General features: G+C 54.7%; 2 protein-coding genes across 2 annotated transcripts; both read right to left on the minus strand.

The window, feature by feature from the left end:
* Positions 1-136: 136 nt before the first annotated feature.
* LOC311185562 (retinol dehydrogenase 16-like) lies at positions 137-4467 on the minus strand (the record flags this gene model as incomplete). The annotated part of the gene is made up of 5 exons (XM_084256185.1): positions 137-217; positions 845-1095; positions 1625-1788; positions 3316-3574; positions 4155-4467. The coding sequence occupies 5 exons, from the start codon at positions 4465-4467 to the stop codon at positions 137-139; spliced, it is 1068 nt and encodes a 355-aa protein (XP_084112311.1).
* A 6893-nt stretch (positions 4468-11360) lies between these two features.
* On the minus strand, positions 11361-14845 carry LOC311185563 (retinol dehydrogenase 7-like; the record flags this gene model as incomplete). The annotated part of the gene is made up of 4 exons (XM_084256186.1): positions 11361-11569; positions 12065-12228; positions 13463-13721; positions 14533-14845. 4 exons carry the CDS (start codon positions 14843-14845, stop codon positions 11361-11363), a joined length of 945 nt encoding a protein of 314 aa, XP_084112312.1.
* Positions 14846-16020: the final 1175 nt, after the last annotated feature.

The raw sequence follows: 16020 nt of genomic DNA on the forward strand, positions 1-16020 counted from the left end.
ACCTTGAGTGGCTGACACCAGAGCTGTGAACAACCCAGGGCGCCTTGAAGATCCTCCAATTCATTTTACACGTTCATCAGGCCCTGTCTTCTGCCAGCTCTTATTACGGATTTGAGAATGAAAGTCACCACAAAATCTACTTCACATTCTGTTTCAGGAGGAATGCTGACTTCTCCTCATAAGATTCCCCTAAAGTCTCTACATCCTCAATTTCAAACTGAGAGGAAAACGGAGACACGGGCCCCCAAAGGCCATGGTTCCAGGCACAGAGTGTGGGTAAAGGCTTCAACTTTTATTTAAGGCAAAAACAAACTGTGGACACCCATGGCTTCAAGATCAATCAAAAACAGGTCACTCTGTCCTCTGGCAGGATCACTATTGAGGACACCCCCTTTGGTCAGTGTCAGAGGAGGTGGCCCCTGAGGCTCATGGGTCAGCCTGGTGGTCACCTCCAATTCCTTTACCCCAAAAAGTATCTTCATCTTTTCCTCCCCGGACCGTTTGGATCCTGTAGGAAGAGAAGACAGCAGGCCCAAGGCACAGGTTGAGGAGGCAAAAGCAACAGAACGGGTAGGGCTTGCCCTCTCAGACTGATCACGCCCTCAGTGTGGATTTCTCGTGTATTAGGGTGGACATGAGGTCCAGGGCCTTGGTGGGCACTCAGGAACAACATATAGATATGTGCTATTCCACAGCCCCGAAACTCCGTTCTTTGCTCCTAACACTCCCAGAGTCCTGGGTAATTCAGGGAGAATTCTGAGAAGAGGGAGAGATGTGTCTGCTAAAGTCACGAGAGCCCCTCTCTACACTCTATTTCCCACCCCCCGATGTATCACCTCCTCACCCAATCTTGGCCTATAAAGCACTTCAGGTGTCTGTGAAGGAACACGGAGCTCCCTGGGGAGAGCCAGGCGAACAGGACATCCATCAGAAAGGTCGGCAAGTAGCTCATGGGGATGTGGATGAACTGGGCGTCCCAGCCGGCTGAGTATCGGGTGCGGGGGTGGCAGGCGGTCAGGGCGTGCTCCATGCAGTCCGTCACCAAGGACGGATTGTTAGGACACAGTGGATCCATTATTGCCGCGAATGTCTTGTCTGTCCAGAAAGACAAACCATCCCAATATAGTCTCACTTCCCAACCCTCCCTCTGTGAACAACTTAAATCAAAAACTTTCTAGAAATTGCTGGGTCACCCCAAATTCACACTTCAAGTCATTGCCATGGAGTCACTAGAGTGTGCCCCAATTCTTAACCTGCCAGTTTCCACAGTTAGACCATCTGGTGATCCTCTGGGATGTGTGTGCTGCACACACTGCCTCCAGACACTAGACACGTGAGCACTGAAAGCAGCTGCTCTGTGGTAGTTTACCAGGAACCCAGGGAGCGCCCTCTTTGGCTACATTCTTCCCCAGATCATGAGGGATTCATATTGGACTGTGCCCCAGATCTCAAGCCTGGATTCCTTTCTTCTTGTCCAGTTGACTACCTGGGACCAGTGGATTTAAATGTTCAACTGTGTGGGGAGTCAGACCTGGACATGGACCTGAGACAGGAGGAGGTACTAAGCAGGGACCCAGCTTCCAGAATGGTTTGCTTCTTGCCCTGCGGCCCACAGCTCACTCACATGATGCCAGAAACTTCTCCCCATAGATCTCCTTGATATCTGGGCTGGCCCGATCCCATAGATTTTGTAAATTGTGAGAAATATTCTGGGCAGAGGTCATAGCGGTCTTGAAGTAACCAGGCTCAATGATAGCCACCTTCACCCCAGAGAAATAGAGCTCCCTCCTGCAGGCAAACAGGGAGAGGACCCTGGTCAGAGATCTTGGGACAAAACACACACAAATAATGAGCAAAAACATAGATGCTTAAGACAGAATTGGTTGGGATAAACTCATCCAATTTAGAGTCAAAGTGCAGAAAAACCTGGAAAAGGGAACTGTTATGATAATACCAGTTCTGGACATGGTTTGTACATTTCCTCAAATGTCTACACACACTTCTTTTTTTTTTTTTTAAGATTTATTTATTTATTTATACAAGCACTGGGTACAGTCAGAAGCGCGGGAGGGTGAGAGAATTCACCAGAGCCAGAGCGGGGAGCAGAGCAGGCAGAGTGACGAAGTACACTGCTGAGGGGAGCAGCGGGGTGCCATGTGGGATCCTCCTTCGGTGGCCGGGGAGCAGCCGGGGATCGAACCGGGGCCGCAGAGGTCGCCGGCAGCTTCGCAACCCAGCGCTCAACCACTGTGCCACCGGGGAGGCCCTCTAATCCTACTTTTAATCCTACCAGTTCCGCTACGAGGCTCCACTTGGTGCTATGCCCTCCCATGTCTCCCTTATTTACACCTGCACCCGGCTGCGCCCATTTGATCTTTTCCATACTCCTCAGTCACCTTCTTTGCCATCCCTCTCTACTCAAGCCCCTGCCTCTGTCACATGTGCTATTGTAACTGTCTTCTGAAGAGCATCTTTCTGCCTGCTGTTGCCAATTCCCCAGTTAGATGTACGCCTTGCAGATACTTGGATCTCAAGTGCTGAGTTAAATAAGCAGTTACCCTGATGACTATATTCCCAGGGGTCTCAGTCACCATGACAAAAGTCACAACCTGTCAAGGGTGTGCCCCTCATGTATGCCTGCGCAACACCCCTGCAGAGACTCGGCCTTGCCATGTAGAACCATGAAGAACCATGAAAAGCCTCGGCACGGCAGTCCGTCATGCTCATGCTGAGACTGGACTCGGGACAGACTCTCACCCAGAAGGCCTTCGATCCTATTCTGCTAGGTTCCCAGTTACATACTAAATCCTCTGCTCAGACCACTGCCAAGGGCCCTCCACTAATTCAGTGGACTACCACGCCGGCAAGGTGACTTTGGTCACACAGTCCTGAGATGGCCTCACCATCCCTGCAGCTCTCTTTCTAAACCGACACAGTGTTTATGCCAGGGAAACATTGCTGGTCTTCACCGCTCCTTACTGTGAGTCACAGCCACCCAAGGAGAGTAATTACTGTCTCCACCTCAAGGGTTCCACAGATATCACAGTACTTATCGATTTGAACCCCTCAAACAAATTATTGCAGTTGAAATATTGTTTCAGAAACTTTCTGAATGGGCCCTGGTCCAGGGCAGGGATATGTGGAAACAAATGCTGTAGGACTGGGGCCCATGCTGAGATCCAGAAAGAGAAAGGGGCAGTAGCAAGAAAGGGCTCTAGAAGGAAGAGTCTCCAAGTCTGTGATGAACCCCCAGGAACAGGGTCCCTGGACTAAAGGACACAGGAGGACAGAGGGAGGGCTCTGGGCATGTGGTACCTGAGGGAGTCCGAGAAGGCCTCGACGCCAAACTTGGAGATGCCGTAGCCCCCTCCAACAAGGGCCACGCGGCCCAGGATACTGGAGACATTGACCACGCGGCCCCTCGCCTTCCTCACTAGGGGCAACAGGCTGAGGGTCACCTCGATCACCCCCAGCAGGTTCACGTCCAAGACCTTCATGAAGTCCTCTTTGGTCAGCCACTCATTCGGGGCCACGGGCACAGCGATGCCAGCATTATTGACCAGGCCCCAGAGTCCTGGACACAGAGGGGGAGAGAGAGCACCTCTGAGCTGTGCCCTGAGGGAGTCCCCAGCTGTGGTCCCCACTCACCCTCCATCCAGGGGGGACCATGAGCAGGCAGCACGGGGAGAAGGTAGAGCAGAGACAACAGGTCGCCTGCAGAAGGGGAGAGCGGACCCTCTGAGCTGCTGGAGGACACCACTTAGGCCCAAAGATCTGGGCTTCCACACTAAGGGAGGCCTAGTACACATGAAAGGCTTCCTCCTCATTTCAGATTTTCTGCACAGCCAGCGTCCCCTGCTGGGTCCCGGAAAGGGTCCTGACCCTCCCAGGCATCACGTCTGCGGGGTGAGGGAGAACCCCACATGCGGGGACATGCCAGAGCCAATCACATAGGGGCAAACCCTCCCCATGCTCCAGGGCCCAGGCGGGGAGCTCAGGGGCAATGGACAGAAAAGAGGCTCATGCTCCCTGCTGTGTGAGGTGAGGACAGCTGGTGGGACTTCTGGAACTGAAAGCAGACTGGGACACCCCATGCAGCAGACAAAGGGGCTCCCCTAAACAGAGAGAGAAAGGACTTGGGAAGTGGGTGTTACCTCTGTGCCCTGTGCGCTCCTTCACCCACTGGGTGGCCGCAGCGATGCTCTCTGTCTTGGTGACATCCAGAAGCACGGTCTCCAGCCTGCTTGATGCCAGGGCCCTCAGCTTCTCTGCCCCCTGCTCCGTCAGACACGCAGCCAGCACCCTCAAGCCCCGCTGGTCCAGCTGCCTGGCCAGCAGGTTCCCGAAGCCCGAGTCACAGCCCGTGATGAAGACATACTTGTCTGAGAGGTTGCTCACCACCTGCCTCTCCCGGTACCAGCGCAGAAGGTAGTACAGGCCCATGAGGGCCAGCAGGTACAGCCACATGGCCACGCAGGGACAGACGCAGACAGACGGCAGTGAGAGAAGAATCCAAAGTCCTCAATCTGGACGTCTGTGCCTCTAGTCTAGCTTCAGGATCCCTGGCAGCGAATATTCACTTCCCTTCCTTATTAGAGTCTTTCTAAAATGCTTTTCCTATCCCCAATCCACTCTTCGGATGACTTTTATAAGGGCTAATAGAAGCCCTTGGCAAGCTCAATTCCTGTCCCTCCCCAAAACATCAATTTCAGCAGCACCTCTTCCTTCTGTCTCTGTTACAGTCTCCCCAACATGTGTGGGTCCCAAGACGCCCTCGGTGAGGGAATTCACCAGAGAGTTTCGCTCTCGAAAAAGGAAGACAGGACTGGAGGAGCAAAGTCCAGCCTGGCTCCCTACAAGAAGCCAGGATGAGGTTTTTAAGGGCTAGGTCCACCGGCGTGGCCAGGGCAGCACCATCATTGCGTGTCCTGGGCTGAACCACACGACATGTGCTTAGGGTCACATACGCCCTCACCTGTCACCTGTTTCAGCAGCATTTGCCAACTGTGTAAAGTGTTCAGGAAATCCAGAAAGAAGCATTAGGCCATGAGGAAAGGCAACTGGGTCAGTCTACTGGGTCACGGTCCTTCTACGGGAGGTTTGGGTAAGGCCCACTGAACTGCCTTCAGTCCACCTGTTCAAATAGGAGGTTGAGCAACTCTCATTCTACTGGCTCACAGTTCCTTTTACCCAGGCCGTCTTGTCTGCACACAGCTCTCTTGTCTCCCCATGAAGGCGCCCAAGTGCCAAAGGGCCCCCACACCGAGCAGCAGAGCCCATCCTGCTCTGGGTCAGGTCAGAGCTGCTTCTGCTTACATGAGTGCCAGCCCGCGGGACCCTGGTGTTCCTGGGCTCAGGGGCACGGGACGGACTCCATGATGGGTCAAGACAAGTTTACAGTCACCCCTCTCTGGAGCTGGGTGTCCTCAGCTGGCTCCGCACACAATTCCACCCCCGACAAACTAAGTCGCTGTCACCCTCTCCAGGATGAGAAGGAAAAGTGTAAGTTTTCTTCCTGCAAAGCAGTTTCCTGGGGGCAAAAGGCATTGTGGGTAGCACAGGGGTATCTCACCTCAGGCAAAGAAAGGGGAGGGAGCAATGGAGTGTTGCTGGCCGGACTCACACAGAGCAGGTCTCCAGAGCGACAAGCAGGCAGACGCCCTGTCCCCAGTGCTGTGACGCTGGCATTGTCCTCTGCCCTCACCCGAGGCCTCCCCTGCCCAAGCCACATCTGACCCGAACCTCAGACCCTGAGACTCCAGAGGCAGAGAAGCTGAACTAGAGCAGCGCTGTGTGTCTCACCTCACCCGAGCAGGCAGCGCCAAGACCCCAGAAGGGGAAGGGCAGTAGTTCAGCTGGCATCAGGGTGACCATGGAGAGGGGGAGGGTGCTGGGAGTGGTGTTGGGACTGTCGTGTGGCATCAAGAAACCAGATACCGGGGCTCACACACCAGCACTTGTCTCAGCACATCTACATCCAAAGGCTAAGCACCCTTCAAGGGAGTGAAGGGGTTATAAACAGTTCAGCCTGTGCTGGGCAAGTTGACATTGTCACTGCTCAAGGTCAGAGTGACATGAGTTACGGTCCAAGAAATGTAGCAAGAAATGTAGCAAGGGGCCTGCTCCCGCACCTGGCTTCAGGAGGGAGAGCAGTTCTGGGCATTACCGCTCTGTCCTCCTCCATCACAACTCTGATGGGCAGGTGGGGAAGAGAAGGCCGGGAGGAGGAGACGTCCCACAGGCCCAGGGCCAACGCCACGGGACCTACCCCATCAGGCACAACGGAATGAAGGGGCCAGATTCACTCTTGAGGTGTGACCTTCTCCACAGGGCCTGGCCGCAGGCTGGTCCCTCATCGTGGGAGGTTGGAGCAGCATGAAAAGGCTGATCCGGCAAAAAGCCCGTCACTGCCCTGGGTGGGGACTGTCCGGACCCTCCCACCAGGATCCCGGCAGATGGCGAGGAAGAAGGCCAGGAGCCAGGAAGAGGCCTGGAAACACTCTGTGGACCAGGGAATCCTGCCAATCCCAGGCGGACACCGCCGCGACCAGCTCAGAGTCGGGGTTGCTTTCCTTCGAAGGAACCCTGGGGTTTGCCCTCAGTGGTCCTGAGTTCCTAAAACATAAACTCGTAAGGAACAGCGGGCAGCCATCTCTCCACACGCAGGTCGGCCTGTTCCCTGGTGACTCTGAGAGTATCGGGACAGCCTGGGGTGGGTGAGGGCGCCAGAGCCCTGAGGCCTTTCCAGCAAGAGTCACAGGCATTTCTGTCCAGAGAACTGGGGAGAAAAGGAGGCTGAGCTGACACGGTCTCACGTGGGCGCTCAGGGCCGCAGGGAGAAATCTTGTAGGGCACCCCCGGGTGAAACCACCTCCCTGAGGTGGGAAAACACTGAGGGGGTCGGTCCCGCCCACACCCAGCTCCAGGGCACCTACTTGGCCCGGGCCACTGGCGCCCAGGAGCGCCCCCCCCCCAGTGGTGCTGGGCAGCATCAGTGGGGTCAGAGGAGGGAGTCAGCTGGTCTGGGACACCTCCCCCTTCCCCACCCAGCAGGAGTCCTCTGAGGGGCGGGAGTTGCAGGTCTGAGGGAAAGACAGCGCTTGCAAAGGGCGCAGAGGGCGAGGGCAGTTGGCAAGCTTGTCCCCAGCACTACAGCTGAGCAGCTACGCAACCTACCGGGACACCCCAAAATGGAGGCGCAGCTCTGCCCTCAGGTGCTGACGGTCCCGTGGGGCAGGAGTGACAATGGTGGGCTGGGAGTCACGACCCTCCTCCTCAGAGAGGACGGAGGCGGCCAGGGGCACTGAGGCCCGCTCCCTCCTAAAGCCCACGCACCCTCAGGCGCTGGTTCCACAGCTGCCCAGGTGCTTGGCCTGGCTCTGGTCCCCTAGAAAGTAGGCCCGGGGGCAGGAGGTGTGGGGTCGGTGAGTGCAGGTGAGGACTTGACCTGTTTCCCTTGGACTGCGTCCTCAGTGTCCTTTCTGCTCCCCCCGGACGCGTTAGTGCTCAGTCCACACTTGGGGTCAGAGGTCCTATTGTAACTGGAAAATGCCGGTCGGGCTGCCTGTGGCCACCGGAAGCCCATCACAGAAACAGGAGCTGACTGTAAACGTGCCTTTGTGGTCAGAGGGTCAGCACTATGAGGACGGGGTAGTTTTATTTTTTAAGATTTATGTATTTCTGCATACAAGAACTGGGGTACAGGCCAGAGATGCAGGGGATGAGAGGATTCACCAGAGACAGAGCGGGGAGCAGAAAGGCAGATCGGCCAAAATCCACTGCTGAGGGGAGCGGCGGGGAGACAGGAGAGGTCTGCTGCACCCTGTGGGTTGCTCCCTGCCCGGGGATGGAACTCGAGCTGCAGTGGCTGCCCATAGCTTCATAGTGCTGAGACCTAACCCTTGCACCACCAGGGAGGCCCCTTGACCTTTTGTTCTGCTCACTCCAAACCCACCACCACAGTACAGCGTGCCCGGTGCATTCTGCCTTTAGCCCCCAACCAAGCCCCATGAGCAAACACAGACGTAGGGGACGTGGTTTCTTCTCTCAAGGAGCACATGATCTTGAGAGCGTTTGTTTATTCCACAGCATTAAATTGAGAATTTACTTATTGGGTACCAAGTACTGTGTTGAGTTTTTATTTTTATTCTTTTTTAGATTTTTATTTATTTTTTTTTACAAGAGCTGGGGTGCAGGCCAGAGATGCGGGGGGCGAGAGGACTCACCAGAGACAGTTGGGGAACAGAACAGGCAGACTGATTGAAATCCACTGCAGAGGGGAGCAGCGGGGTGACAGGAGAGGTCTGCTGCACCACATGGGTTGCTCCCTCGCGCATTGCTTCATAGGTTTTGTCTTAACCCTTTGCGCCACCAGGGAGGCCCTACAGGGGTAGTTTTTACCACAAAAACCCCTTCAGGTATGGCACCTGACGCTGGCCTTCTCCAGTAAGCTAAAAAGGATAGTTTGTCATCAGCAAACCTCCCAGCACAGCAGCCACGGCGGGTGCCCTGTCTCCACTGTGTTCCCCAAGTGTGCTGTTCCTCTTTGCCTGGGCTATACCCTTTCTCCTGGGCCCGAGTAAACACCCTATTTTCTTGATGGGGTCAATATTTGCCATTTCTTTAGATGCCACTGGGGCGAGACTCCCAGTCCAAAACCAGAGCTTTAGTTCAGTCCCCCGGGCTCCTCCCTCCCTCCCTCTGACCCCTCTCCTGCTCCTCCCCTGCAGCATGTCTCTAGTTTATAATTGTCCATTTTTGCTTTGTTGTGTTTTGTACTGTTATTTTTTTACACTGATGTCTTATTGGGTTCCCCTATATTCCTGCTATAAGGAAACCATCAATATTTTTCTTTCTCCTTCTGGCTTATTTCACTGAGCATCATTCCTCCTAGCTCCATCCACGTTGCTGCGAATGCCATGAGTTTATCTTTTTGCTGAATAATGTTCCGTTGTGTATATGTGCCACATCTTGCTGAGGTGATGGTGCACGGGTGCACTGGGAAGGAAGCTCTATGGGGACTCCACCTGAGGGGGTGGGGGAAGCAAATATTGATTAAAAATAAACAATGATGTAAAAAATAAAAAAGTTTATTATGAAAAAAAGACTGAAGAGTGAAGGATAGGTGAAGCAAAATTATGATTGCGGGCCTCCCCAGTGGCGCAGCGGTTGAGCGCTGGGTTGCGAAGCTGCCCGTGGCCTCTGCGGCGCCGGTTCGATCCCCGGCTGCTCCCCGGCCACCGGAGGAGGGTCCCACATGGCGCGCAGACCTCTCCTGCCGCCCGCTGCTCCCCTCAGCAGTGTGCTTTGGTCCTTCTGCCTGCTCTGCTCCCCGCCCTGGCTCTGGTGAATTCTCTCACCCTCCCGTGCTTCTGACTGTACCCAGTGCATGTGTAAACAAAACAAACAAACAAATAAATAAATAAATAAACATGCCTCTATTAAAAAAAAAAATTATGATTGCAATACATGGGATAATTTATTAAATAGCAATAAGAAGTAAAAACAAAATGCAATAAGTATTCAGGATAGAAGATTAAATCGGATCTATTAATTTAAAAAAACAAGCGTTAGTTCAAAGAAAACAGGTTATTGATCACATAGAGCTTGCAAGTAGCCCATGCTGTGTGTCCGAGCAGATTCCACACTAGGTACGGTGCCTGCCCTTCTGCCCTAGCCCTACCACTATCTCACTACGCCCTGGCCCTGTGAAGGCCCAGCATGGGCTTCCAGCTCCTCACAGGTCACTGACATCTGGGGAGGGCTCCTGGGGTGAGTGCAACCTCCTGAGGCCACAGTGGGGATGTCCTGGTCCTTACTTTCCTGTCAGTATGTTTGTTACCTCTTCCTGACTGTGCGTGTTTGCAGCCAATGATGCTATGTGGAGGCTTCAGACTAAGCATGAAGCTCTTGCTTTGCATTTCACCGGGTGACTACAAATGAGTGTTGACTGGGCTGCCGCCAAGCATCCCAGGCTCAAAGCAGGGTGAGGATATGCCCCATTCCAGCTGCGCCTTCCTCAGTGCTGGCTAGCCTCTGACGACAGGCCTGGAACGAATGGCCACCACCCTCGCGCCTGCCTGCACGGGATTGCTGCCGCTGTGGTACAGAACATTCCTCAAGGAAGACTGAGACAAGGGTCTGCGCATCCCACCTCCACCTTGTCCTTATTCAGAAATCCATGTTCTTCTGCCCAAGCTTTCACCGTTGACTGGGACTCGAACATCACAACACGAAGATGTAGAGTCAGGAGCCCCGGGTAGCTCAGGGGATTCCCACCTGGTGCACAGCAGTGCTGAGTAAAGGTCAGCAGAGAACAAAAGCCTGGGGACTACACAGGAAGGTGAGGGGAGGGCATCTGGGCTAGGAACCTGGGGGCTGGCAGAGGATGGAGGGGGAGGCCTCTAAAGAAGCAGCAGAGACCAGCAGCACGCAGACGCTACCGGGGACGCTATAGTGTTCCCAGGGAAGGTCTGGGGCCTGCCAGTCTCTTTGCCCCCTCACCTCGTGCGTCCATCCTTCTGTCTACCCCTGGTAACCCCAGCTCTCTGGAGAAGTCCTGGACGGGAAACACATGCCCTGTACTTCTGTGAAGCAGGGGGTGATCTGACTCCCTCTTGAGACCCTCCTCATCCATCTACTCAGTCCTTGTGAAGCACCGACTCTCCCTCATACACCCAACCCCTCTGCCCCCAAAGGCCGTGGACCCAATCACAGACTGTGGGTAAAGGCTTCAACTTTTATTTAAGGCAAAAATAAACCGTGGAAATTCGTGGTTTCAAGATCAATTAAAAATGGGTCACTCTGTCCCCTGGCGGGATTGCTAGCGAGGACACCCCTTCTGGTCAGCGTCAGATGAGGTGGCGCCTGAGGCTGAAGGGTCAGACTGGTGATCACCTCCCATTCCTACAAAATTCTACAAATGCTTTCAGCCCAGGAGGACACTGGCCTCCCTGTCCTACGGGAAACAGTCACTTGCCAAGGCCAATGCACAAAGAGGAGCGGACACTGCAGAGCAGGAGAGACTGAAGCCCCCCGCTGCTCGCATCACCCACGTTGGGGAGCTCAGAGTGACATGAGGCGCAGGGCCTGATGGCCACTTAGGGAACTGGACAAGGAATATGCTGTTACGTGCCAGCTCCTCAGCCACAAAACTTTGCTCTTCCTTGGAAACCTCGTCCACAATCCCGTGTAATGTGTCCCAGGAGCACCCAGGGGACTCTGTGAGAGGTGATGTAGTTTTCCTAGTGGTCTGAGAGCCACACTCTTCACTGCTTCCACCCCACCCACCCCCCGACGCGTCCCTTCCCCACACAGTCCCCACCTCATGCTATAATCCACGGCAGTCTGGGCTACAGAGCCTAAGAGTGACTTGGGAAGAGCCAGGCCAACATGGCCTCCACCAGAAAGGTCGGCAAGTAGCTCATAGGGATGAAGATGAACTTGGCGTCCCAGCCAGCGGAGTATCGGGTACGGGGGTGGCAGGCGGTCAGGGCGTGCTCCATGCAGTCCGTCACCAAGGACAGATCCTCACTCAACTTTGATGGCAGATCTTCTATCGCTTTGATGTCTGTCCAAAAAGCCAATGCAATATATTCTTGCTTCTAATCTTCCCTTTACAATCACCTGAAATCAGTCTCTTCCTAGGCTTGCTGAATCACCCCTATTTCACACTCCAGGTCATGGCCGTGGAGTCTCTGGCAATTCTTACTCTGCCAGTGTCCACAGTTGGACTGTCGGGCGCGCCTCTGGGATGTGTGTGCGGCACACGCTGTCTCCTGACACTAGACACGGGAGCACTGACAGCAGCTGCTCTGTGGTAGTTTACCAGGAGCCCAGGGAGCGCCCTCTTTGGCTACAGTTCCTCCCCAGATCACTAGGGATTCCCATGAGACTGTGTCCCCAGATCTCAAGCCTGGATTCTGAGAACAGGTTTGTGGATTTAAATGTTCAACTGTGTGGGGTGTCAGACCTGGACATGGACCTGAGACAGGAGGAGGCACTAAAGAGGGACCCAGCTTCCACAATGGTTTGCTTCTCGCCCCATGGCCCACAGCTCACTCACAGGATGCCAGAGACTTCTCCCCATAGATCTCCTTGACCTCTGGGCTGGTCTGATCCCATATGTTCCGGAAGTTCTGAGACATGATGGCAGTGTTGTTCATGCCTGTCTTGAAGTAACCAGGCTCGATGATAGCCACCTTCACCCCAAAGAAGGAGAGCTCCCTCCTGCAGGCACATAGACAGAGGGGTCAAGAGCAGAGGTCTTGACCAACTACCCTAACACAAGATTCAGGGGGGATAAACTCAAAAATTGGAGTGTCAAAGCACATGGATAAAAGAATTGCCAGATGACTTGGTCTCTGTAGAAGGTTTGTACATTTTTACAAATATCTACATCCGCAAAACTATTCTCCCTAAATCCTCCCCACTGCAACCAAGGACCACTTAAAGCTACCTCCTGTCTCTCCCACCCCATACCATCACCACCCTGTGAGCATTTTATCTTTCCTCCACTCCATCATCAGCTCCCTCTCTTGCTGCTCTAGTCAAGACCCTGACCTCTGTCACATGAGCCTCTTAACTTCCCCTCGGAGCATCTGTCTGCCTGAGAGCTCAGTGTCTCCACATAACGCCATCCTTTGCCCTCCAGCCAGTGGGTTCTCTGCCGTTCATCAAGCGATAATTCTGCTGGTGTGTCTCTGCCTTGGGATCCAGCCCTATTCCATGAAGGCCCAGTGTGCCCCGAATGCATCCTATAGAGGTCAACCATGGCCACCTGCCAGAGGGCCCTGGAACAGGCCTTGCAAACAGCTGACGCCTCAGCAAAGGCACAGCCGTCACTCGCTGTGTTGACCGCAGCTCCGACAAGGAGGCCTCCCCATCCTACTCTGCGGGGCTGCTAGGCCCATATCTCAGTTCTTCAACCTTTAGCTCACGCCTGTCGCCAGGACTCCCATAAAAACAACAACGGATGCCTCGTCACCATGGCTACAAGGTCACAGGCACATGGGATGGGATCACTGCTTCTCTTCTGCTCCTCCCCATGGTCAGAACTTTTGGCCAGAAGATACATTGTCTTATCTGACATTTACACCCTTCGTGTGCTCAAAGACATTCACCAGAGTATCCACGGAACAGAGTCAAATGCTGTGCACCCACCTCAAGGTCTCCGGAGCGGAACATCACAGGGACGTGCATGCGTGTGAGCAGCCATTTAGGTTCCGATTTTGCTCAGACACTTTCTGACTTGGCCCAGGTCCAGGGCAGAGAGGTGTGGAAAAAGACTGTATGGGGCTGGGACCTACCCTGACACCGGAACAGAGAAAGGAGCTCTCAGAGAGTAGGACAAGCAAGAGAGGGATCTAGAAGGAAGAGCCTCCATCTGTGATGAACCCCGGGACCAGGCTCCCTGGAGGCCAGGACACAGGAGGACAGAGGGAGGGCTCTGGGCATGTGGTACCTGAGGGAGTCCGAGAAGGCCTCGACGCCAAACTTGGAGATGCAATAGCCCCCTCCAAATAGGGACACGCGGCCCAGGACACTGGAGACATTGACCACGCGGCCCCTTGCCTTCCTCACTAGGGGCAGCAGGCTCAGGGTCACCTCAATCACCCCCAGCAGGTTCACGTCCAAGACCTTCATGAAGTCCTCTTTGGTCAGCCACTCATTCGGGGCCACGGGCACAGCGATGCCAGCATTATTGACCAGGCCCCAGAGTCCTGGACACAGAGGGGGAGAGAGAGCACCTCTGAGCTGTGCCCTGAAGGAGTCCCCGCTGTAGTCCCCACTCACCCTCCATCCAGGGGGGGACTGTGGGCAGGCAGCACGGGGAGAGGGTAGAGCAGAGACAACAGGCCGCCTGCCAAAGGGAAGAGTAGACCCCCGAGTTGCTGGAGGACACCACTTAGGCCCAAAGACCTGGGCTTCCACACAGGCGAGGCCTCATAGTCATGACAAATTCGTCCTGCACTTCAGATTTTCTGCACAGCCTCTGCAGGGAGTGCGCAAGCACATGCATGGGTGCGGGGGAAGGAGAGGGCGGATGGCAAGGGAGAGGGAAGAAACAACAGTGCATAGGCCACAGGCCTGTGCTAGTGCTTTAGCTCCTTGGGAAGTCCTGAGGGCTGTCCTGTGAGATCGGGGTGCTCACTCCCTGTGGGATCGTCACTGTCACCAGCAAGATCCCATAGAGTGCTCAGACCACAGGCCATGAAATCCTCCAAGCCAGCATGCCCTGCTCCTCCAAAGGGTCCTGACCATCCCCAGGCATCATGTCTGCGGGGTGTGGAAGGACCCCACATGCAGGGACTTGCCAGAGCCAATCACATGGGGGCAAACCCTCCCCATGCTCTAGGGCCCAGGCGGGGAGCTCAGGGGCAATGGACAGAAAAGAGGCTCATGCTCCCTGCTGGGTGAGGTGAGGACAGCTGGTGGGACTTCTGGACCTGAAAGCAGACTGGGACACCCCATGCAGCAGACAAAGGGGCTCCCCTAAACAGAGAGAGAAAGGACTTGGGAAGTGGGTGCTACCTCTGTGCCCTGTGCGCTCCTTCACCCACTGGGTGGCCGCAGCGATGCTCTCTGTCTTGGTGACATCCAGAAGCACGGTCTCCAGCCTGCTTGATGCCAGGGCCCTCAGCTTCTCTGCCCCCTGCTCCGTCAGACACGCAGCCAGCACCCTCAAGCCCCGCTGGTCCAGCTGCCTGGCCAGCAGGTTCCCGAAGCCCGAGTCACAGCCCGTGATGAAGACATACTTGTCTGAGAGGTTGCTCACCACCTGCCTCTCCCGGTACCAGCGCAGAAGGTAGTACAGGCCCATGAGGGCCAGCAGGTACAGCCACATGGCCACGCAGGGACAGACGCAGACAGACGGCAGTGAGAGAAGAATCCAAAGTCCTCAATCTGGATGTCTGTGCCTCCCGTCTGTTGGAATGGAGTTTTCAATTACTGTCCCAGTTACTGTGCTTGGAATTTTATTAAATGCCCAGTCTACTCTGGACTACTTTGGGAGCTCTGATAACCCTGAAAACCCCAAGTCCTTCTCTAAGATAAACATCACTGCCAGCAGCACCTCCCACCTCCCCACACCACCTGTGTTGTCCCGTGTGGTCACCAGCGGCCACAGCCACACTGAGCAACACAGGCCACTCTGCTGTGGGTCCAGGTCAGAACTGCTTCTACTTACTTTTCTGCCAACAACGCTGGACTTTGGTCTTCCTGACACTTTCAATCAGGACATAGTCAACCCCTCTCTGGAGCTGGGTGTCCTCAGCAGCCTCTGCAAACAATTCCAGCCCTGACAGACTTAGTCACTGTCACCCTCTCCAGCATTAGAAGTAAAAGTGTAAGTTTTCTTCCTGAAAAGCCATTTCCTGGGGGCAAAAGGCATTGTGAGTATCAAAGGGGTGTCTCACCTCAGGCAAAGAAGAGAAGGGAGCAATGGAGTGTTGCTGGCCGGACTCACACAGAGCAGGTCTCAAGGGCGACACGCGGGCAGACGCCTTGTCCCCAGTGCTGTGAAGCTGGCATTGTCCTCTGGCCCCAATCGAGGCCTCCCCTGCCCAAGCCACATCTGACCCGAACCTCAGACCCTGAGACTCCAGAGGCAGAGAGGCTGAACTAGAGCAGCGCTGTGTGTCTCACCTCACCCGAGCCGGAAGCGCCAAGACCCTTTATGGGGAAGGGCAGTAGTTCAGCTGGCATCACGGTGGCCATATGTTGTGGGCCTGCTGCCCTGCAGGGAGCTGGAGTTTGTGGAGAGCTCTTGCTTACTCTGCATGCGGATTCCAGGACCTTAGAATTCTGCAAAAAGAACTTCTTCCGGAACTGACTCCTGTGCTCTGAGGACATGCGGGCTTATGCGCATGTTCCCTACTCACTGAAAAGCTTGTTTTCTGCAGTAACTTATTAATCTTTTATGAGCAGAAACACAATTGGGGGCTATTTTCTGTTTTTTTTTTTTTTAAGATTTATTTTTATTTATACAAGAACCGGGGTACAGGCCAGATGCACGCGAGG

Source organism: Talpa europaea (genome assembly GCF_964194135.1).
Source record: "Talpa europaea genome assembly, chromosome: 15".
NCBI classification, from domain to species: Eukaryota; Metazoa; Chordata; class Mammalia; order Eulipotyphla; family Talpidae; genus Talpa; species Talpa europaea.